Here is a 26,119-nt window from a genome sequence, read left to right as displayed (position 1 = left end):
AGTTTGGTCAAAACAATATGATACTGGATACATTTTGTTAACTCTTCCTGTCCCCCAGAAATTAAACATGAAGGATGCCAATAGATTTTCCTATTTCTGAAAAAAAAACAACGCCTCATTCCATTCATTCACATGAAATATAATTGTTATGAGATGAATATCTTCAAATGTCATCAAAATAATGGCATATAAATTGTTGAAAGAGTCATTTGGCTCATCATTCAGGTCTATTAAAAAAAATGTATTGAGCCTCTGCCATGTTTGAGTAAGTCCCAAATGAGTTGTATGTAATTAATTAATTAGCTGGATATAACTGTCTGTTGGTAAATTAGATATCTGGGGAGGCACATTAACTCTTTCAGTTCCCACTGAGGAGCTGCTGAGCATGAATAATGATCATACACTGTGTTATCTGAGTAGCCTGAAAGAATACCAAGTACTAGAGAAGGCGCTCAGAAGCCTGGGAACCATTTTTAGTGAGTAATTGAAAAAGGCAGGTGAGTAGGATTGTGGTTTCAGTTGGCTCAGGTGCTTATAAACCAACATACCCTGAACACAGCCAGCTTGTGGAATTGTTGGAGAAATGACTTTCTCTCCTTATCTCCTAGAGCACATGGGTGAAATAGCCATTCTAGCTAAAGGACAGGATGGCTGGGTGTGAGCTGTTAGCACCTGGATTAGCCATTCCCTGAGATATTCCTCAAAACATGCCAAATACATGCCAAGGTGGAGCCTTTTAGGATAGCTCCACAGTGCCCTTTATTCCAGGTCAGGAATAAGTCTGAGTAACAGAGAATAGGTACCTGGGGCTCAGTGGTTAAAGAGCCTGGGACTGGAGTCAAGAGGACCCAAATTCAAATTTAGCCTCAGACATTTCCTAGCTGTGTAATCCCAGGTAAGCCACTTAACTTCTGATTGCTTGACACAAAGATCCACTCAAGAGGAAAATGGCAAACCATTCTAGGATCTCTGGCAAAGAAAGCCCCATAGATAGCTACAGTCCCTGGAGTCATGAGGAGTTGGACAAGATTGAATGCCTGAACAACCACCACAGAGGAGAATCTGGGAAAAGAGAGAATGAAGGTTCCTCTCCCATCATATAATCCACTGTTTACTGGATTTCTCATGGAAGCTATAACAATGGTCCTGAAGGAAGCCATAGCTATAAAGCCTGATCCCGATTAGAAAGGGGAAAGATAGAGCAAGCATGAAAGTGACAGTTCAAGACCTCATTGTTTTATGCCCTAGAAAATGGCATTCCCCATTTGGATGGCCTCAGGCCTGCCCTTTAATTCCATGAGTAGCGCGAAAACATTCTGTATGAAGTGAGTAGACCAAACTCTATTACAGATGAAAAAAGAACAAAAAGAAACCATTGCAAGCAAAGTTGTTCAAGATCCACCAAAATGTGTGTTTGATGGGCCATTATCTGGCAGAGGAGTACAGATTTTGAGTCCTTAGGTTATATCCAGAAGACTGTAGATATTGTGGGTTCTTAGATCACACCTAGCTAAAGCAAATACATTTAAAGTAGTTATTTCAGGACACTGCTTAGAGGAGAGCTCTTAACCTTCTTTGTGTCGTGGATCCTCTGAGCAGCCTAGTAAAGTCTATAGATCCCGTCTCAGAATAAAGTTCTTAAAATAAATAAGATTACAAAGGAAACCAATTATACTGAAATGCAGTTATCAAAAAATATATATTTTAAAGTTATGTTAAGAATCCTTGGCTTTGAGAAAATTTTGCCTGTTGGATTTGGTCACATTCCCTTAATAAAGATATTTTACAGTTTAAAAGTTTAATTTATAGCTCATTTAGAAATAAATGTAGCAGGGCAGCTGGGTGGCTCAATAGATAGAGCCAGGCCTGGAGTCAAGAGGACTTGGGTTCAAATCTGGCCTCAGATACTCCCTAGCTGTGTGACCCTGTACCACAGTAAGTTTTCTCTGTCATTTGCTAACATTATACCAACTGAGCCCCAAATAGCCAGGGGCCCCCCTCTTCTCCTGAGTTCTAAAAATAACCAAAAACAAAAAAACAACAAAAAAAAGAAAATCTTTTTTATTTTTCCTTATGTAGTGTTTCCAACGAGATCAGGATGCTGGAGTTGAATGCCTGCTAGTCAGGCTGGAATCCCCCCAGAATTCCCTTCCTAATATGAGTTTGTGGGGTTATATCATGGTTTTGGGACAAAGGGATGGGGAAAAGGCCTGGTTTTGATTGACAAACTAGCCCCTTCTCATGCTAAGGGCTTGTGGGGCAGGGCAGCTGCTAGAAGTGTGTGGTCCAGAGCAGGTCAGATGGGACACAAGTCAGGGAAGGAGAGGCAAGAATTGGAAAGTGGGCATCATGGTTTTGAGGACACACATGTGAGATCAAATCATGCCTAGCAAATAGGGTAAATGTTTTGTGAAGGATTTCTGAACCTGGAACCAGTATTCTTTTATTCCTTTCCTGAGTGGTACAATAGATAAGAGTGTTAGTTCTGGGATCAGGAAGACCTGAGTTCAAATCCATTCTCAGATATTTAGCTAGTTGTGTCACCCTGAGTAAGTCACTGAACCACTGTCTGCCTCAGTTTCATCAACAGTAAAATGGGGGTAATAATGACACCAATTTTTTAGTATTATTATGAAAATTATATGAGATAATATTTGTAAAGAACTGGCACACAGTAAGTGCTTAATAAATGATTGTTTCATTTATGAGCTTGATGCCTTCCTTGGGTGTAGGTTTATCACAGTTATTTAAAATACTTTTTTAAGATGCCAGAAATTATGATAAAAATTATTATCTTCATCTTCCAAGTTTAATAGAGAGAGACAATTAGGAAGAGGAGATAGATTTTTGAAGCTCAAGTATTTTTGCCAGTAATCTATTGGCTTGGGGGTCTGAGTGTAAAAAAAGGGAAGTTTGTATTCAATTTTACAGTGTCCCAGGACAGAGGGGTTAGACTTATACAGGGATCTTGACTTTTAGGTCTCAGAGTTATTAACCTTTTGGGGGGTTATTGTGTTATTTTTTGGCTGTTAGGTGAAAACTGTGGACTCCTTTTTGGAATAATGCTTGTAAATGCTTAAAATAAAATACACAGTATTACAAAAGAAATCAACTATATTGAAGTAGTTATGAAAACTCTTATAAACCAAGTTCACAGACCCTAAATTGAGAATCTCTGCTCTAGGTAATGACTGAATCAGCAGCGGCACAGGGGCTGTGACCAGCTGAGCCAGTACTAAGATTTCCCAGGGTGAGCTCTTTCTCCCTTTTTTCCAGAGGAGAAGAGTCAAGAGAGTGAACAGAAAGATAGTTCCTCCCAAGGGAAGGAGTGACTTTTTCCTTGTTCCTTTTAGATTTTGGACTTACAATTCATAGTTTTCATCTAAAGATCTTGTTGGGGAGAGGAAAAAAGGTATTATAGAAACTGTGCTGTACAGCAGCCTTCATCCCCTAGGGGGTGAAAGTGGCCTTTTCTGCATTTTTTTTTTTGCTGTACAGTACTATTAAATAAATGATCACTTTATTTAATATGTGCTCCACCCCCCTGCTTCCTCCTGCCACTTTATCGAGAACACTGGACATTTGGATGAAAAAGTTTTAACTTAGGAAGTTCTAGATACAAAACTCTTCTCCCTTAGCAAATTAACTCTCTTTTAGCATAATTTTTGAAAAATAGTTTTTGATTTTCTTATATGACCACAATTTCCCCTGATATCCCTCAAGTTTTCCCTTCCAGAGAGCCATCTTACATAATAAATAATATTTTAAAGACAAAAAATGGAAGAAGAATAAAAGAGGGGAAAAAATCAGTATAACTAATCAGTTCATGGAAAAGGGGCTAGAATAGATATGTACAATGTGGACCTGTTGACCTTCCACTTCTGCAAAGTGACAGGGGTTGGGATATCTTCTGATACCTTTTCATTGGTATAGAATTTTGATGCCTTATTAGTTATGGAGTAAATAGCAAAATAAATCAGTCATGTCCCAAGTGGGAAAGTGGGGAAACAAGACATCTCCACATCATGGGAGGAAGGAATGAAAATAAAGCATATGACCTTAGAGGCTATTTAGTCCACCCCCACCTCATTTTACAGATGAGGAAACTGAGGCCTAGAGAGTTGAAAGGATTTATACAGTCACAAGCAGAAGAGCTGATATCTGAACCCAAGTTCAAACTCTCCATTCAGCATTTTTAAGTTATCAGATTAAAAAATATATTTCTGCATTAAAAGAAATAATTTGATCACAGGGCATTCCAAACTGAGTAAGAAGACATAAATGAAAAGAAGAGGAGACAGTGGGACTGCTTGTCATCTTCAGAAGTGGGGAGGAAAGAGTGTGTGTGTGTGTGTGTGAATCATGAGTCATATAACCATGAAAAATGTTCTGGAAAAAAAAAAAGAAAAGAGGAGATGAAGAAGGAAAGGAAAAGCTTTAATAGCTGACACAACTGTCCAAATTTCTATAGGAACAAAAAATTGGGAGGTTATGAAAGAAATGAGCAAATATGATGGCTTTGAGACCCACTATCTTTATTTTTAAACCTTATTTTCACATGATTGCTCTAGTCTAGCCTGTAAGTCTGAGGTTTGAGAAGTTAATAAGTAAGCCAGAAATAATTGTCAGTTTTTGTATTTCCTTTTCTGGAAAAACAAAGGAGACTTTTCTTTTTTTTTTCAAACTTAATGCTCTTTATTGAATTTCTATGAAAAGGAAATAGTCTCCTCTGAGAATCCTGTTGCTCTGCTCTTTCTTGCCCATCCCTGAAGCCATTGACTAAGTAGCTATAGATCACCACACACTCCCAACACACACACTATACTGCTACTTGATGGGGAAACTGATGAACATAATTTCCTTGTAATTAGTTGAGAAAAGTGTTCCTCAACCCATTTTGTGCAATGTTATATTATCCACTTTCCTTGAGTAAATCTATGGTTCTAGAAACTGAGTGAGCATCTCATGAACAACAACAAGCATTATATATAAGGCATGTGCTGAGGAGAAAGACATTTTCTACTCCAATCTGCCAAGTTCCTAAGAAACAGAAAAGACTTATTTGAACCCAAGTTTTCTGACTCTTCACCTCAGTGTCCTTTCCACTACTTTGAAGCAACTGGATAATTTACCTTTTAAAGCCTAGCCATCCCTATTCAATTTGTGTTTCTTCATTGGCCTTATTACAATATTATATCATTGCTCTCTGTCTTTTAAAATCAACTCTCAGAGTGTGAGGGTGGATTGTGCCTGAAACAATGATTACATTCTTGATTTTTTTTTTTAAAAGAAAAACACATTCCCTTTCCTTTATCCCTTTACCTTCTGTTGAAGGTCAAAGTACAAGTTATTAAACTTACCTTAAACTTCCCATCACAAGAGAAAATGCTGACCCATTTATTATCATAATCTGCAATGATTATATCCCCACAGGGATGAACAGCAACTCCTGTTGGCCGCTGCAGCTGGCCTGGAGACCGTCCCCGGATACCAAAACGACTTTTGAACTGGCCGTCATTGGAAAATATCTGTTTAACAAAAAGCATGAGAAAGAAGTAGCTCAAGAATTACTGGAGGGTGACACAAATAACATCTGCTACAATTAATATATTCAGTTACATTGAATAGGAACATGCTTTTAGCCCTTGAGAAATATCCTGCAAATGCATCATCTAAGCTAGCTTCTTTCCCACACACAGACTGTTTGCCAGTGTTTGAGATGTTTAAGTAATAAACTCTGGAATCATATTCATTCTCTCAAAATAATAGTTTCAATTTTTAAGTTCATTTTCTATGGAGTCAGGAAGTCTTGACGTCAAATCTGGCCTTAGATGCTTATTCAATGTGTGACCTTGGGCAAGACACTTATTTTATAAAATGGAGGTAATAATAGTGCTTGCTTCTGAAGTTGGTTGTGAGATGCTTTGCAAATCTTTAAAGGACTACATGAATACTAGCTGTCATTATTTTTAGATCATACCTGCACACATTGGTTGTTGCTGTCTGCAATTAATATCTTTCCCGCTGTAGATGCAGCTACGCCTTGTAGATTTGTAAATTCTCCCTTATTTCTTCCTTTGGTACCTGAAAATAATCACAATAATGAAATCATTAGGTCTCTCAGATCTAGAAGGAAGAGTGAAGAGGTTTCCCACAGGTGGCCTCTGTTTACTTCCTTCATCATGATTTTTACTTCTCACCAGCCTTTGATAATCAAGAATAAAATGAAATAAAATAATTTTTTTTTCTATAGTTCAGGTCATTTAGCCTTAAACCTGCATTGGGATTCTTGATCTAGAATTCAAAGGGGTCTCAAAAGTCATCTAGTCCAAACTCTTTGTTCTACAAATGAGGAACATGTGGCCCATTGACATTTAGTGACTTGGCCATGGTCACAGGGGCCTTAAGCAGTCTTAAGGAGTGGAATTTGAACCCAGTAAGTACTCTGGATTTTACATTGGGATGCTCTTCTGTGCTGGTCCTTGGAATTTGATCCCTAATTTGCTTTCCTGCCTTAGTGGTCTTCCCTTTACCTTCTTCTGCTTTTAGCAGTTTCCTGTTATTCCTTCATTTTTTTTAGGCAAATGAATCTAGGTGGGACAGGTAACAAAATACTGGTTATGAAGGCAGGAAGATCTGAGTTCAGAGCTGGACTCAGATCCTTACTAGCCTTGTGACCCTTTGGGGCAAGCCTGACTACTTTAGAGGTGACTAGGTGGCTCGATGTATAGAGTGCTTGATCTAAGGTCAGGAAGACATAAGTTCAAATATGGTCCTGGACACTTAGTTGTGTGAGCCGAGGCTAGTCACTTAACTCCTGTCTGTCCCAGTTTTCTCAATTATGAAATGGGGAAAATAATAGAACTTACCCCTCAGGGTTTGTTGTATGGGTCAAATGAGACAATAATTGTAAAAGGCACTTAATAAATTCTGGTTTCTTTCCATCTGCCAACTAGGACTTGTATACTCAGACTACTGTGTTTTTAACAGGATATGGTTCCAGAAATATTTCAGCAAATAAAACCCAATCATAAACATTTTTGATATGTATATGTTATATATACATGTGCTCCTGAATATGCAGAAGATCACTCTTGGTGTGAGAGCTCCCTCCACCCATGCAGACTATAATTCATCTGTGGCTTAGTAGAGAAGTCCTAGAGAATTGCTTAGAGTATATAGGGCTTAAATCCCTTGCTCAGCATCACATAGCTGATAAATGTCAGAGCAGATTGGAATCAAGGTTTTCTTTACCACATATTCAGCTCTCTATCCGCTACAGCAGGTCATCTCTACGGGAAAAGGGCATTTTGGATGATTGTAAGAAAATCCTACTGACATCCACAAATGTTGGCTCTGTCTGAATACAGGAAGAGGACACTTCCCCTCCTTTCTTCCATTTTGGGAGTTACATTTTCTCTGCCGTGAAGCTTTCACTTTACAACATGCTGGACTTGCAATGGTTTCCTTTTGTGCATTTGTCAGTGTGGTGCAGGAACAAGAGCTATTTTATAAGAAAAAACATCTCACTTCCCATCTGAGGAACACAAAGCAATCTCCCAGTGCCAGTTCCTTGATTCCCACTGACCTCCTAGTGGCAGATAAGTGGCAAGTATTTCCCCCCAGTTAGCAGAGATAGAAGTAATGAGATACTTGGTGATAATCAGTGGCACTTATAATAAAAAAAAATAGGACACCTGAATCGAACTCCATTTATCAAAATGTAAGGCCACAGAAAGTAAGAGATGAAAGCCCCATTGGGCTTTTTTTGAAGTGGATCTATTTATGAACATCATTTCTAGAGGACTAACATAGTAGTACCCCAAGTAATGCATTTTCTTCCTACATAAATAAAAGCTATCCTGTCTGTTGTATACATTCTAGTAGATGTTTGTTTTGTTTCAGAGATATTTAGGGCTCATTTCAATTGAACCATAAAGCAACATAGTGTTATTGTTGTTGTTGCTTAGTCATATCAGTCCAGTCTGATTCTTTGTTACTCCATTTGGGATTTTCTTGGCAAAGATCCTGGAGTGATTTGCCATTTTCTTCTCCAGCTCATTTTCAGATGAGGAAACAGAGGCAAACAGAGTTAAGTGACTTGCCCAGGGTCACCCAGCTAGGAAGTGTCTGAGCCCACATATGAACTCTGGTCTTCCTGGCTCCAGGTCCAGAGCTTTATCTATTCTGCCACCAGCATGGTGTAGTGGTCAGTGAGCTAGGCTAAAAATCAGGAAGACTTTGGTTCAAGTCTCATTTCTAACACATGCTTAATAAATGCCTGATTGAATAGTTGATTAGACTGAATGGCAGAGCTAGGGTACTACCTTTGGAGTCAGAAAGACCATGATTGAAATCCAGCTTCATTTATTTAATTAGTTGTGGGACTCTGGCCAAGTCATCTTGCCTCTCCGGTGTCTTCAGAAACTAAGACTACACACTATAAAGAACATGTTTCCTATGAACAGGCAGGTCTCAGCCAAAGAAATCAAAGATATTAATAAGCACATGAAAAAGTGTTCTAAATCTCTTATAATCAGAGAGATGCAAATCCAAACAACTCTGAGGTATCACCTCACACCTAGCAGATTGGCTAACATGACAGCTATGGAAAGTAATGAATGCTGGAGGGGATGTGACAAAGTAGGGACATTAATGCATTGCTGGTGGAGTTGTGAATTGATCCAACCATTCTGGAGGGCAATTTGGAACTATGCCCAAAGGGCAACAAAATAATGTCTACCCTTTGATTCAGCCATAGCACTGCTGGGTTTGTACCCCAAAGAGATAATAAGGAAAAAGACTTGTACAAGAATATTCATAGCTGCGCTCTTTGTGGTGGCCAAAAATTGGAAAATGAGGGGATGCCCTTCAATTGGGGAATGGCTGAACAATTGTGGTGTCTGTTGGTGACGGAATACTATTGTGCTAAAAGGAATAATAAAGTGGAGGAATTCCATGGAGACTGGAACAACCTCCAGGAAGTGAGGCAGAGCGAGAGGAGCAGAACCAGGAAAACATTGTACACAGAGACTGATACACTGTGGTACAATCAAAGGTAATGGACTCCTCCACTAGGGACAATGCAATGTCTCTGAACAATCTGCAGGGATCTAGGAGAAAAAACACTATCCACAAGCAGAGGACAAATTGTGGGAGTAAAAACACCGAAGAAAAGCAACTGCTTGACTACAGGGGTTGAGGGGACATGATTGAGGAGAGACGCTAAATGAACACCCTAATGCAAATACCAACAACATAGAAATGGGTTTGAATCAAGGACACATGTGATACCCAGGGGAATCGTGCGTCAGCTATGGGAGGGGTGGCGGGAGGGGGGGAGGAAAAGAAAATGATCTTTGTTTCCAAGGAATAATGTTTGAAAATGACCAAATAAAATAATGTTTAAAAGGGGAAAAAAAAACCTGCACTGGAAGAAGGAGTTTTCTCATCTGGGAGTTCTTTATAGTAAAGAAATTACAGCTTCAAGAATTCCCCTCAACTGAACAACACATATACTCATAAGAAGAAGAAGAAACTGCTTTAAAAGAATGGAGACATGTCTAGGCTTCAGGTACAGAAGGCAGGCAACACTTTTCCCAATTCAAAGAAAAAAGTTACAATGGGCCTTTATGACTTCAATGACTGTCAAGAAGCATAATGACTAACTTTGGTGCACTCCTTAGGGAGTGGAAAAATGATATGAATCTATATAAATGAACAGAAAAAGGTAAGAGTTCTAAAAAGAGCTAGGCTATAATGAAACATATTTAGGTGAGGTAACCGGGAGTTGAATTCACTCATCTCCTCTTCTTCCAACCTAAGAACAACCAAAAAAGGGCATTGTCAGAATTGGTTCTCAGTGAACAGCCAGATAGTTCACATTGGGGATATTGGTTTATTTCTTAGAAAAAAAAATGGAGGTAGAGGAAGGGGGTTTACATGGCCTCCATGGTTACCTTCCAGCTATCATGCATGATCTTTGATTCCAGTGTCCAGATTGGTATTTGGCCAGTGTGAAGGACCTAGACAAAGGGGCTGTGATTTGTGGTGGGGTTCCTGTTCTTAAGGAGATGAATACAAGTAAATTAGGTTTTAGAATCAGAAGAATGGGGAACAAGACAGTGGCAATAGAGAAGAGCAACAGAGTAGGAGTTTTTTAATCTAAATGATCTATAGATATTTAAGGGGATTGTGAACTTGATGGGGGAAAATCACATCTTTTATTAATCTTGAACTGAAATTTATAATTTTCTTCAATTATAGATGAAGATGGCAATCATTGTTCTTTTTTTTTGAAAATTGTATTTAATTAGTCAATTTAAAACAGTTTTCCTTGGTTATAAGAATCATTCTTTCCCTCCCCTTCCACATCCCCTCCTGTAGCCAACACGCAATTCCACTGGGTTTTATATGTGTCCTTGATCAAAACCTATTTCCATGGTATTGATGTTTGCACTAGGATGATCATTTAGAGTCTACTGCCCCAATCATAGCCCCCTTGACCCAGGCAATCATTATTCTGCAGAATCAACAGGCTTCACAAAAAACTTATTGGTTCATGGGCCAAAAGGATCTGTGAAACAAAAACTTAAAATATCTACAAAAGGACAACTGTGTTAGTAGGAATGAATTCAAAAGTCAGGAATCAAAAGTAAGACAAGTGAGTTACCCAGACTTTAAATCCACATACTTCTGATTTCCTCTATATTAGGGGCCAAATTGGTCCTAAATTGAGAATAGGGCTAAGCCTATAGATAGGATGGGAGAGCTGAGAGCCAGATCAATCATAACAAAAGGGAACAAAACAATCTAATGCTATTTCCTAGGTTGAACTCATTATCCAAAGCCTGCTGCCCTTAAGGGAAAAGGACTAGGATCTAAATTCACGAAAATATATATTCTAGGCAATGGAAAAAAGAACATCTTTTGTTTCAAAAGAAATAGGGCAGACAAAAGAAATTTCTATGGGAGTCCCGTAATAGGTAGCCACATCTCATATATAGACATTCTTGTATAAATTATCCTGAAAAGCAGTGTTATATAATAGAAAGAATATTAGATTTGAAGTAAGAGGACCTGAACTCAATTTAATTCTGGTCATTGTTCTTCTGCCAATTATCTAGCCAAGTTACCTCTCAGTCCTTTAGTTTCCTCCATCTGTAAAATGAGAAGCCACTGACTATCATCCTTTGACTAGTAAGCATGGCAAAATTAATAGAACTATAAGAGAAAATGTGGGGAAGTTAGATAGTGCAGTAGACAGAGCACTGGGCTTGACTCAGGAAGACTCATCTTTATGAAATCAAATTTGGCCTCAGAGAGTTTTGTGACCCTGGGCAAGTCACCTAATGCTATTTGCCTCAGTTTTCTCATCTGTAAGATGAGTTTGAGAAGGAAACTGTGCCGGTATCTTTGCTAAGAAAAACCCAAATAGGATCACAAAGAGTCAGACACAACTGAAAATGACTGAACAACAACAAAAAGAGAATGTGCCTTTCCTGTCTACACCAGATATCAGTGCTCTCCTCCATTTGTATTGATTTACGAGTATGAATGTGGTATCTTCTTGCCACTCCCCAAACACCAAAAGTAGAATGTATGTTCCTTGAGGTAAGGGACTAATTTCATGTTAGACTTTTTATCTCTAGTGCTTAGCATATAATAAGAGCTTAATAAATGCTTCTTGAATTTTTTTTTAAAAGACTGCAGTGGTATATCCAGTACTTTTGAGAATCAAAATTTATCTTGACAAAAGCATTGTAAAGAAACTTCTAAAAGCTGAATAGTTGGGTGAAGTAAAGGATCACTAGATCATAAACCTAAATAGGGAAGGGGGGACCTAAGAAAACTCAAAAAGTTAAGAAGTAACCAAGAGTTAGACAAAATAAGATGGGGATGAAGAAAAAATGGAGAGGCACTAAATTTACATTTTTCAAATATCTTCAGTCTGTGGACTACTTGAACTGCATCCTGCTCATCCATTGCTTACAATCCTCCCCAGAATGAAGGGGGAGGGGAGGAAGAATGGCACTGTTTTTTGAGATACCAGGGAGGTTATATCTGATTTTGGAGGAGAAAAAAAAATATTTTTATGCCAGAAACCAAAGTATAGACAATGTCACATTACCATATTTACTTGATGTTCCCTTTTTTCATGTCCCCTAATATTTTTCCTATAAAATGAGGAAGAACTGATGTAAGGAATGTCCTTATTCGAGTCCTGGATCAACAAATCAATAACCACCTTTATTAATTTTTGAGATTCTCCTTTTTGGTTTTAGATTTACGTTCCAGTTTCTGAATAGGTAATGTTGACACTGGTATTTCTAATTCTAAAAAGTATATTTCAATTTCATAATGGAGACATTTTATCAAGGAATACCTATCACATACTAGTGTTTTCAATCACATATGAATGTATGGTGAAATCACACTATTGGCTTTGAAAATGAATAGATTCGTGAATTCCTAAAAGAGCATTGCCCATCTGGAGTGCACATATCTGTTCTGGAGTAGAAAGATAAAATTCCAAGCGAATATCCTGGAGGTAGAAATACCTGAAGGTAGAAGAGAGGAGGAATGAGCACCAAGACACAGCCCTCCTATTCTATCCCAAAATTGAGACAATAGTCTCCCTTGTAGTTGGAGAAGGAGGGTTTTCCAGATTCTAGATCTTATCTGTCTAGTCTAAGCAAATCTCTGGAACATCAGTACAAGTTGCCAGAATTTAAGCCATTCCATGCAGAACATGCCAAAACCATTACAATAATTATATTATACTATTTACTACCTGTGCAACTTTGACTTTAACCCCTCTGAACCTCTTTTTTTATAAAATTAGCAGTCTGAGCTAGATGCCTTCTGCTGTATAAATGATAAAGGCTCAATTCAAGCATTGGAATGGCTATGCGACCTTCAATAGAAGCTTAACTTTGAGCTCCCATTCCTCTATTTTCTTGTTTGTAAAATGGAGATAATAATGCCTTATCCCCACTTTATGGAGTTGTAATGATTAAATAAGATGTACATCAACTGCAGAGTGCTACATAAAGGGAAGTGACTGTATTTCAGCCCAGAGATAAAATTAAAAAAAAAAAAGAACTTTCACAAGATGAGAATATCTACATTTCTGATTTTTCTTTGAAATTGTTAAGTAACTCTTCATTTTATTGAAGCTGAGACAAATCCTAACTATCCACCAAAAGTTATCTTTCCTGAAGTTTGTTAAAGTAACATGTAATTTCCATAGTCTTTACCCAGGTCACCTTTTAGGTTTTACTTCTTTCGGAAGATTAGATTAAAAATCTCACATTGATGTGATGAATGCTAAATGCTTTTCAAGTTGATTTTGAAAGGAGTTTGGTACTAGTCCCCTTAAAATTACAAAGCTATTCTTCCTGAATTGTTTTATCTTTGTTAAGAATTTATTAGTTGCTTACTATATGCCAGACAGTGTTCTAAGCACTTGGATACAAAGAAAGCCAGAAATGGTATCTGTCTTTGAGAACTTATAGTCTCCTGAAGAGACAAACAAGAAAATAGCTAGGCATATCCAAGATATAGGAGGCACAAGCAGCCAAATGGGCTTCTTGTAGAAGCTGGGTTTTGTAAAATTGAGATTTGAACTCTGGACTTCAATCCCCACAAGCCCTTGCTCCACTTCCCCAAATGCTTTGTAATCTCACGGGAATTCTGAGGTGGGCCGAGATCGAGGAAGGATTTAAGCTGGTGGCAAAGGTTTTTGGGGCTTTTTTTGGACTTCTGTTTTGGAGCAGATGTGGCTCTTTCCATAATGTAGGTGAGGTCTTGTCTAGGCCTCTGGCCTGGGCACGTTTTCCTTATCCTGTATTTTCTTTAATCCTTAATCCTTAATAAACCTCTAAAAAATATAATACTCCTTGCAGAGAGAAACTAATTTCTACCTGCCTCAGTCTCCCCATATTCCTAAATTTTAACTGTTACAGTTTTGAACAATCTTGAAGGAAACCAAGGAAACTAAGATGTTGAGATGAAGAGGACAAATATTCTAGGCAAAAGGGACAGCCAGGGAAGGGATATGGAACTTTGGGCACAGGCAATAGGGAAAAGGTTAGGGGAAATGAATCCTTGAGGTCAGGGAAGGGGAGTAAATTGAATGATGACTGGAAAAGGAGGAAGGGACTAGATTGCAGAGAGTTTTAAATGTCAGAGGACTTCATTTGTGATTCTAGAGGTTGTAGTCCATTTTCCAAGAGGACCAATTGCATGCAGCATGGTTTTGACTTGTGCATGAACAGGATTTAAATGAAGTAGGGTTGCACAAAATTGTCAGTAGCCCTTTCTCTTCCAGTTATTGAAATCCATGGCAAGACAGAGAACCAAGAGATAGGGAGACAATGGAATTTATTGGAGGAGGGAGTCAGAGGTAACATGGGCAGGAAAATCATTCTGGCAACTGAATAGGGGACAGATTGGACTGGGGAGAGACTAGAATGAGGGAGAGCTTATAATGTCATATTATATGACTACCAAGCAAAAAGGAACTTGTGAGTGGATTTTTATGCTCATCAGCTAAAGACAGATCTCTGTTCTACTATTAATTAACTATGTGATCTTAAACAATTCACTTAATCTCTCTAGATCCCATTTTAAAAATACTAAGGTTGAACTAGATGGCCTCAAAGTTGTCTTCCAACCCTAGCAATCTCTGAATCTATAATGAATGTCATGACCAATCTGTCTGGCCAAACATACTCAAAGACAGAATTGAAATAATCATATTCCATCACCAAAGATAAGGCAAAAATTCAGACTTCAAATAACTTACAAACTTAAACTTGGAAAATGCTAGATAACAACAACAATAACCCTATGTTTCTAAAAGGATTTATCAATTATAAAACATGTTAATATATGTTATCTCATTGAATACTCCAAATGGCCTTTGTGAATATAGGTCCTATGGCTATTCCTCATTATACAGACAAGGAAACTGAGGCTGAATGAAAATGATAACTTGCTCAAGGTTTTACAATTTAGCAAATGGCAGAACCAGGACAAGAACTTAGATGTCCTTTGGATCTGCCTTGACCCACCAACAGTACTGCCTGGTTTTTGCATGTTTTATGACCTGAATGCAACCTGGGACTCAAACCTGGGCTTTATTCCAAGGCTCTCCTCTCCCTTCTTAGATGGCACAGAGTGAAGAGTAATCATTCTCTCCACCAATGAGAAGTCTTATGCCAACAACAAATCTTGAGATCTCGGGTTATAAATACTCTCATGAATGAAAAACTTCTTTAATCAGAATATGAGTTCTTGGAGAGCAAGGACTATCTCATTTTCTATTTGTATCCTCACACTTTGCACAGCCCTTGACACATAGTAAATGCTTAATAAATGCTTCTTGTTCCATCCCTTTCCATGGAATGCTCTGAAAGGCTCTACATATCTAATTGGTTAGGCTCAAGGGTATATTAAAAATTGGTGCATTGTAATATGCAGAACAAAGATTTGTACAAGGACATGACATAGCTATAGTGAGTGTGGCACAGAGTAGGTACTTATGAAATTCTCCTTGAGGGGGCAGTTAGGTGGCTCAGTGGATTGAGAGCCAGGCATAGAGATGAGAGGTCCTAGGTTCAAATGTGACCTCAGATATAACCTAGCTGTGTGACCCCTGGGCAAGTCACCTGACCCCCATTGCCTAGCCCTTACCTCTTCTGCCTTGGAGCCAATACACAGTACTGAGTCTAAGATGGAAGGAAGGAAGGAAGGAAGGAAGGAAGGAAGGAAGGAAGGAAGGAAGGAAGGAAGGAAGGAAGGAAGGAAGGAAGGAAGGAAGGAAGGAAGGAAGGAAGGAAGGAAGGAAGGAAGGAAGGAAGGAAGGAAGGAAGGAAGGAAGGAAGGAAGGAAAGAAGGAAGGAAGGAAGGAAGGAAGGAAGGGAGGGAGGGAGGGAGCAAGGAAGGGAGCAAGGAAGGGAGCAAGGAAGGGAGCAAGGAAGGGAGCAAGGAAGGAAGGAAAGACTTCTTGACTTTCAGTGAAAAGAACTGTGGATTTCACAAAAGACCAAAGTTCAAGCCCCAGGTCTAACATTTATTGTGTGAACTTGAGCAAATTACTCATTTACCCTGAGCCTCAGTTTCTCCTTCTAAGAATAGTTATACTTCTCCTTCTTTCTCTGCCAGACTATTCTTAGGCACAAATGAAATGATCATAGAAAGTCCAATATATGTGAAAGAACTGTATAAGTAAATGGCAGGATCATTTATTGTTATTCTATTCAGCATGAATAGGCCATGCTTTCTCCAAAGCTCTCCATGACATCAATGGGAGGGTTTGGTTGTTCTTGTTGTTGTTGTTTTCTAGGACAGAACTTGGCTACAAAATTTTGGAAGCTTAGAATTTGATTCCTGCCTGAAATGTCTTTTGACTGCTTTTGTTTTCTAAAGAAGAGATACTTAATACTCTCTCCTTCTCCTCCCCAACCCTGAAAACCTAATTATGTTGCCTTAATGAATGAATGATGATTGGGATCTAACAGCATCTCTAAAAACTGCCTTGAAATGGAAATGTCTTAGCTAAGTAACCTGAGCATCTGGGCAAGATAATAGGGCCTTGAAATGTCAGGAATTCTTTTCTTTGGTGTTCCAGTTTGCTGACTAGACACCATAAGCTAGTTCAGCGAGCTCCTCAAGAAAGTCCCAGAACAAAGAGAAGAAACCAGAAGCTGTGGGAAGTTGTGAAAGTGCAGTCAGATGTGATTTAAATATGTAATTAATATGCTGCTTCCCTGGGATACACAAAAAAGGCTTTGAATGGAAGTCTCCCTAGTAACAGGCATTTGTACTCATGTTTGTCTTTCAGTCTTAAATAGGGTTTGTAGAATCATTCAGGTTATTTAGGTTAGATTCAAATGCCTAGAAAGAAGAAATTATTCCATCAGACTACAAGACATGATATATCAGTAACTGAAGAGTGCTATATGTGGTCCAAAAAGGCCATCCCTTGGTCCCTCCTTTTCCCTTAGAGATAGGACATGAGAGTAGACACAATGATTAGAAAAGAATAGGTACTTAATAAATAAATGCTTTTTAAAAAATTTACTTAAGATGCTAAGATAAAGGCTGAAAGTATTCATAAGAGAACCAATTAGAAATTCTAAGGCAGAGGTAATTAATGGTCAATGAAATCTGTTCTCTCTCTCTCTTTTTCTCACTGGGAACAACTGGGTTCTGGTAATCCTGACAAAAGGTTTCCTCCTTTTAGCCAATGGAAAGAGAGGTTTGAATTACCATTCTAGATAGCCTGCCACAGCGCTGAGCATATGTGGGTAGCTAACACACAACTACTATTTCTCAAGCCCAGCAAATTCTGGTCAGAAATAGTTTCTGGTCCCTAAACCTCAGTTAGTAGCACCCAAAAGCAAGGAGCAAAAGATGAAGTCTAGACGAAGAGTATAACTCATAATGCAGGTAAGAGTTAAAGAAGAAATCCTTCACTGTCTGCTTAATAAATGCTTGTTGATTGATTGATTGATTGAACATCTCTGCCACCTGTGCACCCAAGTGGCAATTAATTACTCCAGCTGACAGCTGGGTTGCCAAAGGATTTGTCACATCACCTCCATTACTGAATGGATCCAATCAATTGATGTCATCACAGCCTTCAGCAAAATACAGCTTTAACCATGAAGACAAACAATGAGACAAGCAGATGGAATTATGGGGTTTTTAGAATTAGGTCATTTAGTTCAACCCCTCTTTTTACCAAGGAAGAAGCTGGAAAAGCTCAGGATGGCTAAGTGACTTGTCCAGGGTCATAGTGGTATTAATTTTGTGAAGATAAAATTTAACTCTCCCCTGATTGTGAAAATGAAATTAACTCCCCCACCCATTTTTAGATTTAATCACCAAAACTGTAAACACCCTACTTAAAAGCTGAGTGGGGAGATCTGCCCATTTTTAGATTTAATGAAAAATGTCACATTCCTTGTCTTCAAGAAGCTTACAGTCTACATAGGAAATATGACCCCCACACTAATCTAAAGGAGACAACAAAATTTCACCTAGCTGGGCAATCTTGCATCTTACAACATTTTTCAAGCAGGAAATTTAACTCTCAACAAATCTTGCTTTTAATAAAACTTTTCAAGCTATCAGTAGACAGAAATGAATTTTCCCCAATGTCTGTTTCAGTAAGCTTTCATGTTTTCCTTACCTACTCGAAAGATCAGGTCATCTTCAATTGGATTCTCTTTTCTTTTTCCAGTGCTATACATGCTTGCGGGTCTTTTCACAGCCTTTTGCTTTACGTGACCGCTTCCTGGAGATTTTACACGCCTCTTGACACCTTCAGTGGTGGGAGACACATCTGCTGAACGGATCACTTTAAGTTTAAATGGGCTTCCTCGAATATGCTGATCATAAAGTCTCAGGGAGAGGGTAAAATCTCCTTCCTTCTGTACAGTATACAAGAATTCATAAGTACCATTTTTATTGTCAAGTATTTCTCCATCAGCCACACTCCCATCAGGAGTACTCAGTTCAGCAGTGATATAGGCGTTCCCAGATTTACACAGCTCCCCATCTTTGTCCTTGGTTGTTATAGTGACTGACATAGGCTGTCCAATCACAGTCTGCCTCAGGCCTTCACCTGTAGCAACTGTTTCAGAGGCCACAGCATTGGTGGTTAAAATAGTTCCCAGGTTGTGAATAGATTTCTTAAGTCCTTCAGTCTCTACAATGAAATCCAACTGATCATTTTCCCGGGGCTGCAGGGGAAAGTCTTGATCGGCAAGTTCATTGAGCTTCTCACTCATCTGTTTCTTAACTAGCAAGACTTCTGTTTCAGTGCCATGGTTGAGGGCCTGAGCAGTAAAATTGCTGCAACTTTTGATATTCTCCTGTCCCTCCAACAGAGTGTCCAATTGGGTCTGAAGGACCTGTGAGCAATGCAAGATGCCTGGTTAGTGGCAGGATAAGATTTGGCCCTACAACTAGGAAGGATCATCATCAGATGATCCTTTCATCATCAGACCAGTCAAATGAGATCAGCTCGAGAAGGGCTAAGGAGAAGCAGGAGGGTGGGAAGAAGAGAAGGGCTTGCTTTGTGGTCCTGTCTTGGGCAGACAAAGATAAGGCTACAAAACCTGTTCACTGAAGGGTTCTTACAATGTTTCCTTGTATAGACAAACCTGTTGGTGGCAAATTCCACTTTAAATGGGAACCTGTTCACAGAATGATAGTTTCATCAGTGGAGAGCTGGAAGGAACCTAGACTGACATTTAATACAAACCCTTTATCTTCCAGATGAGGAAATGGAGACCCAGGGAGGATATATGACTTGCCCAACATCACATGGGCAAACTTATAAGTAGTAGAAACACTCCAACCTCTTTACACTTGACCACTCATTTCTCTCTCAATTACCTTCCATTTATACTATCTCTATGTTGGATGCACATAATTCTTTCCATGCCATCTCTCCTTTTTGAGGAAGAGCCCCTTGGGAACAGGATCTGGGAGTTTTTGTCTTTGTCCAATCAGCTCTTAGCAGACAGTGCTCTACACACAATCAATACTTAGAAGATTCTTGTTCTGTGGTTGACTGGTCAATGTGAAGTCTTCTAAAATGCTAAATGCTTCTGAATTCTTGAAGGCACACACAGCTCTCCTGCCCCCATTTCCCTGCCCTTTGCCTGTTTCAAAGGACACTGGGTGGTTTTGTTTTTTCATTTGAATAAGTTTATTTAATCAATTTAGAACATTATTCCTTGGTTACCATATTCACATTATTTCCCTCCCTCCCCTCTACCCACTCTTCCCTCAGCCATTGCCCAATTTCATTGGGTATTACTTGTGTCCTTGATCAGAACCTATTTCCATGTTGTTGTTTACACTAGGATGTTCATTTAGAGTCTGCATCCCCAACCATATCCCTTCTACCCATGTATTCAAGCAATTGTTTTTCTTCCGGGTTTTTACTCCCACTGTGTTTCCTCTGGATGTGGATAGTGGTTTTTCTCGTAGGTTCCTCCAAGTTGTTCAGGATCACTGCATTGCCACTAATGGAGAAGTTCATTACATTTGATTGTACCACAGTGTATCAGTCTCTCTGTGTATAATGTTTTCCTGGTTCTGCTCCTCTCACTCTGCATCAATTCCTGGAGGTTGTTCCAGTCCTCATGGAATTCCTCCACTTTATTATTCCTTTGAGCACAATAGTCTTCCATCACCAACATATACCTCAATTTGTTCAGCCATTCCTCAATTGAAGGGCATCCCCTCATTTTCCAATTTTTGGCCACCACAAAGTGCAGCTATGAATACTTCTGTACAAGTCTTTTTCCTTATTATCTCTTTGGGGTATAAACCCAGCAGTGCTATGGCTGGATCAAAGGGCAGACAGTCTTTTAGCGCCCTTTGGGCATAGTTCCAAACTGCCCTCCAGAATAGTTGGATCAATTCACAGCTCCACTAGCAAAGAATTAATGTCCCAATTTTGCCACATCCCCTCTAGCATTCATTACTTTCCTTTGCTGTCATGTTAGCCAATCTGCTAGGTGTGAGGTGATACCTCAGATTTGTTTTGATTTACATTTCTCTGATTATAAGAGATTTAGAGCACTTTTCATGTGCTTATTAATAGTTTTGATTTCTTTAACTGAAAATTGCCTATTCATGTCCCTTGCCCATTTTTCAATTGGAGAATGGCTTGATTTTTTGTACAACTGGTTTAGCTCTTTATAAATTTGAGTAATTAGACCTTTGTCAGAGGTTTTTGTAATGAAGATTGTTTCCCAATTTGTTGCTTCCCTTCTAATTTTGGATGCATTAGTTTTGTTTGTACAAAAACTTTTTAATTTGATGTAATCAAAATTGTTGATTTTACATTTTGTAATTTTTTTCTAGCTCTTGCTTGGTTTTAAAGTCTTTCCTTTCCCAAAGATCTGACAAGTATACTATTCGCCTAATTTGCTTAGGACACTGGGTTTTGAAGTGAGCAGGTGGTTAGCTCACAACAAAGAGCTTGGCAAGCAGATGGATCCTCTTAACATCTGAAATAATCATTATTCTAGACCTTTCTTCTCACTACTGCAGAGATCAAAACAACCCAAAACTCCACCAGTGAAAAAGCCTTTGTGGGCTAGAGAGGTCACCTACTTTTTATTTCTGTTTTTGTTTGTAGACAAACTAGAAAGAATGCATGGAGATGGCTTATCTATGTTCAGACTCAAGTGTATTTGGAGGGAATGATGTAGGCATTAGTGAGCAAACACTCCAGATGGGGCAGTCAAGCTTTAGAACTCTGATGAAAGGAATGATCTACCAGGATTCTAGAGGTCCAAAGGAGGCTTATCAGCATTCAACTCCTGCCAGAGGTGATGGACTTAAAACCCAGAATGAGATGTGTAAATTTAAACATGGTACCTGTGGAGATTTGTTTGGAGGGACTAGATGTATTTACTGTGAGGATATTGTTATTATTTTTTTTATTATTCCATTGTAAAAAAATAATGAATGCTAATAAAAATAATTTAATAAGTGGCAGCCAAAAACGATCACTTTATATTGAAGTGTAATCTAGTTACTGAGCAACCAATTTTTCTTTTTTTTATATTAGTGACATGTACATGTGTGTACCCCTGTGCATTTATTCAGGTGTGTGATTGTGTGTTTATGTTGGGTGGGGAGAATGGAGCAGGATCATTTCCTATAAGTTGGTGCTTAAAGTTTCAGGTCTCAGCAAGTGCTAAAAGGGGGAAAACATCCCTGAACACTCATCTGGTGAGTTTATTAAGTACACAAAGTATAACAGGCCCTTCAGTATTCATGAGGGGATTGCTCTGTACTTCTAGATCCCAAGAAGGTAAAATCCTCACCCAGAGATCACATGCATTTACTTGAAAAACAAGGAAACAAATCTCACTTAAAAAAAATCAAAGACCTAATCACTTACTTTATGTTTAAGGCCATAATTCACTTCCAGCTCCATCAGCAGCACACTCTTACGCACATTTAAAGTCTTCTGGAGCTCATCAAAGGTGGAATGAATGTCATCTACAATGCTAGCCTTTTGGTTGGTTAACTGATGGATGATTTCCGATATGAAATGAAGTGCAGAGTCAATCTCTGGGAGCCTAAGGAAGAAAATCATGAAAGATTATTTTTTGGAACTCAAAATTGCTGCTTTTAAAACCTTAAAGTTTTAAGGCAAGGGGGCAGCAAGATGGCTCAGTGGATTGAGAGCCACACCTGGAGTCAGATGGGAGGTCCTGGGTTCAAATATGACCTCAGACACTTCTTAGCTGTGTGATCTTGGACAAGTCTCTTAACCCCAGTTGCCTAGCCTTTACTGTTGTCCTGCCTTGGAACCAATACTAAATATTGACTCTAAGTTGGAAGGTAAGAATTAAGAGAAAAACGTTTTAAGGCAAAGATCCAGGACAAGTCCACAGAATCCATAGAAAGGCTGTCCTACCCATCCCTATACAAGGAGCAGAGTTCAAAGGCAGATAGAAACATGCCATTCTTCCCTTTATTGCTTCTATGAATTTTTCTTTTGTGTAAGCAACACATGACAAACAGGGAAATAAATATTATATGATAATATATACATTATATATTAGTACATATATATATAATATAGTACATATATAATATATGTACTATATCATATCACCTGACTTTTGGGGGAAAGAATGGTGGGGGGAGGGGAAAATGATTTCTATATGTAATTGAGAAAATTAAAAAATGATTTAAAAGAAAAAAATTCATGAGAAATTAAGGTGCCAAAAAGCGACTTATGTTGTGAGCTTTTTGAGAGTGGTAGCTTTCTTTTGTCCATTCTTGTATCTCTAGTACCTGGCACAGTTACTGGCATATAGTAGGCACTTAATACATGTCTACTGATTAACAGCACTAAACTGTAACATAGCTAGTTCTCCAAACATGATACATAATCAAAAAATCATTTCTATGTCTTTCATCATGTCTGTACATAAAGAGCTTCGTAAAGTGTATCTAGAAATGTGAGTTTTAATTTTGGGGCAGTGGGCAGAGGTATCTGGACCTTTGATTTTATTGGTGTTGGGAACAAGCAATGATGAAACTCATTCTACATTAGTTCTGAGCCCTAAAAGAAAACTTTCTGCATAGAGAGAGCAATTCACACAAAAGCAACACTTTAAAAACAAATGCCTTTGAAAGACTTGAGAATATTGATCAATGCACTGACCATCTATAATTCCAGAGGTCTCGTGTTGAAGAACAAGAGTAGAGATGGAATCAAGATGCAGAATTACACGTACACTTTTGGACCTGGTCAATATGTAAATTCGCTTTTTACTCAAACATACCTATTTATTATAAGAATTCTCTATGTGTGTGTCTCTCTCTCCCTCTTCCCTTCCTTCCTTCCTTTCTTTCTTATTTTGATTCCAAAAAAAAAAGGGAGTCCTACTCTTTTAATGTTGTTTGCCTTTACATTATTGTGGGTATCGTATAGATTACTCCATTATTGTTACTTTAAAGTTACTACATTATTGTTACATTAAAGTTACAGAGCTTTGAAGTTTACAAAATACTTTTATGTGCATAATTCCCTTTACCTGTGAGGTGGGCACTAGAGGTAGTATGAGACTCATTTTATAGATAAGGAAACTAAGGCAAAGAGTGGTTTAGTGACTCACCCTAAGCAAATAAACATGGGAAAAGCAGAACACAGCCTTAGTCTGTTGCACTCTGATGGATCAGAACTCCAAAAAGGCAGCAGTGGCCAATGGTGGGTGTCAGGTCATAGCTTAAATGAGGCTGAATCCTGATGTGAATCTCTTGGTTCCCTTGTAAGCACCCCTTGATTGAATACTTTGAAACATGCTGAATAAATTGCAAACACTCCTGCTCATTATCCAACTAGGTTTGAGCTCAACACAGAGGACCTGCCTCCAAACCAGCCAGTAGTTACAGAAGCAAGAGCCAAGGTTGTTCCTGTGAGCAGTAGGGAAATGGGTGTTGTAATACCAGTTCCTCGAGGGGTAACGTGACCCCACTAACCTACTTTGGACGAAAGTCCTGCTAAGATGGATGATGAGGTGAAACAACATCCTTGTGGCAGCGAATCAGGGAGGAAAAGTGAGACGTGGCTGCTTACCTTTTGTTGACAGCATCGAGCTGGACTTGGAGAGAAGCTTTATGTTGTTCGACCACATCCTTGAGGGGGACTGTGGGGTGTTCAGCATGTTCCCCTTCAGTGCATTCACGACACATGGCAGTCTCACAAGACTGGCAGTAAAATTCCATCACCTAAGAGGCACAAGAACATTTCCAAGTTGGACATGAGGAAGAATACAGTATTACCCCCTCTTGGCTAGACTGACATAGTATATTTTTCCTGAAAACAACAATAATTAATAATAAATGGCATAGAGAGATGGATTTGGGAGTCGGTAAGCCTTGAGTTCAAATCCCATCTCAGCCATTTACTAGCTAAGTGACCTTGGACAATTCACTAATCTTCTCTCTGCCTCATCTGTAAAATGGGGATAATAATAGTAATTATAACCTCAAGGGATCATTGTGAGGTCCAAATGAGATAATATGTAATACACTGTAAAACTTCAAAAATAAATCTTAGCTACTGTTGTCACAATTTTTAAGGGTTTTGCTTTATTATTTGTTAATCTATATTTTAGGCCTTTTATATAGCAAGTTCTCTCTCTCTCTCTCTCTCTCTCTCTATATATATATATATATATATATATGATTATTTAATAACTGCTTGGATTAGGGCTCCTCTGTCTTTTGGTGTTGATTGTCTTTACATAACTGTGGACTCAGTGCAAATTGTTCCTGTGGTTCTGCGTACTTTATTGATATCTGTAAAGTGCTTTGAGGTTTCAAAGTGCTTTCTGTGCATTATCTTCTTTAATCTTTGCAATGGCCCCTGGGAGGCATGATAACATATTATATGGTGCTTCCTATGTGAGAGTATATTGTGCTAAGTGCTTTACAATTATTATCTCATTTGATCCTCATAGCAACCCTGGATGAAAGTTAAGTAAACTACACTGATATAGCAAACACAGTGAGAGGCAATTAAAAGGTCCAGAATATTCTGGAGAATCATTTTCCTAAACTGTTCAATCTCACCAAGGTTGGAGATTTAGATATGATTTTAATTAGGTTAAAGGGTTCCTACTCGAAGTCTGGTTACCCCTTAAATCCATCTTCCAGGAGCTCTGGGTTCTTCCACAAGAGATTACTCAAATATGTAAATAAAAACAAATTTTAAATCAAATTAAAAAAAATAAAAAATAAAAAGGGTTTCCTCCCAGAAACTAGTTAGTTAGATCACTGAGAAGTAGAGAAGGGAAGAGAAAAATCTTTATTTAATTATAATTTTTTTCTAATTAGGGCATTATTTAATTAAAATTCTACATACTGAGAAGGCCACCTTTATCCAGTTGAAGTCTAGAACAGACTTCAAGTCAGAAAATATTTATTTCTAGCCTTCCAACCATTGTGACATGCTGCCTCTCCATGTTTTTATATAGTATTTCCTAAATGGGAGCCTGTAGCAGGTAATGACTGCTCCTTCCGGGGACAACCAGAATTATTTAAGATTACTGTCTCTCTGCATCATAGTGAGGTAAAATTTCCATTACAATCATCTCCAGGAGGTTGTAGAATATTGTTCTTTATGCTGCTTAAAATGGACCACAGAGTGGAGTTTGAATATCTTTTTGTTATGCAGACAGTAGATGGCATGCATTTTATTTCTTGACAGACAAATTGGGGGCAGATACTGGGCAGAAGAACTCCTTCTCATTCCATTAAACAGATTCATTTGAATAAACTTCTAATTGAAAATATTGTTCACAATAAGAGAGCCCTGGCAGATTTGGAAAAAATGGGCAGACAGCAAAGATGTATTGGTACTTTTTCCTGGGATTTTGCAAAAAGAATGTCTTATTGAAAGCACCTGTGTCATCCCCCTATAGCTTATAGGAGGACATTACATTTCCCAGGAGGCCCTAGGTCCCAAGGAATTACTGCTGATTGAATGAAAGCAGAATCCTACTTTGTCAAAGAGCTGATCTACTCCAGCACACTGTGATGAGAGTAGAGAGAGGGG

The 26,119-nt window shown here is 38.5% G+C and overlaps 1 protein-coding gene across 9 annotated transcripts in view; it reads right to left on the bottom strand.

The window, feature by feature from the left end:
• The window catches only part of TRIM2 (tripartite motif containing 2), a 241,076-nt gene that overhangs the window by 15,622 nt on the left and 199,335 nt on the right, over positions 1–26,119 (bottom strand). For all 9 annotated transcript variants that reach the window (XM_056802777.1, XM_007496221.3, XM_007496222.3 and 6 more), the window contains 5 exons: positions 24,137–24,288; positions 21,944–22,124; positions 18,203–18,926; positions 5,981–6,084; positions 5,361–5,528 (listed from right to left, as the gene is read on the bottom strand). In XM_056802777.1, the coding sequence (XP_056658755.1) occupies positions 5,361–5,528; positions 5,981–6,084; positions 18,203–18,926; positions 21,944–22,124; positions 24,137–24,288 (1,329 nt within the window). The remainder of the gene's footprint in view (positions 1–5,360; positions 5,529–5,980; positions 6,085–18,202; positions 18,927–21,943; positions 22,125–24,136; positions 24,289–26,119) is intronic.

Source organism: Monodelphis domestica, chromosome 6 (assembly GCF_027887165.1).
Source record: "Monodelphis domestica isolate mMonDom1 chromosome 6, mMonDom1.pri, whole genome shotgun sequence".
In the NCBI taxonomy this organism is placed as follows: Eukaryota; Metazoa; Chordata; class Mammalia; order Didelphimorphia; family Didelphidae; genus Monodelphis; species Monodelphis domestica.
This window is presented reverse-complemented; position numbering and strand designations above follow the sequence as displayed.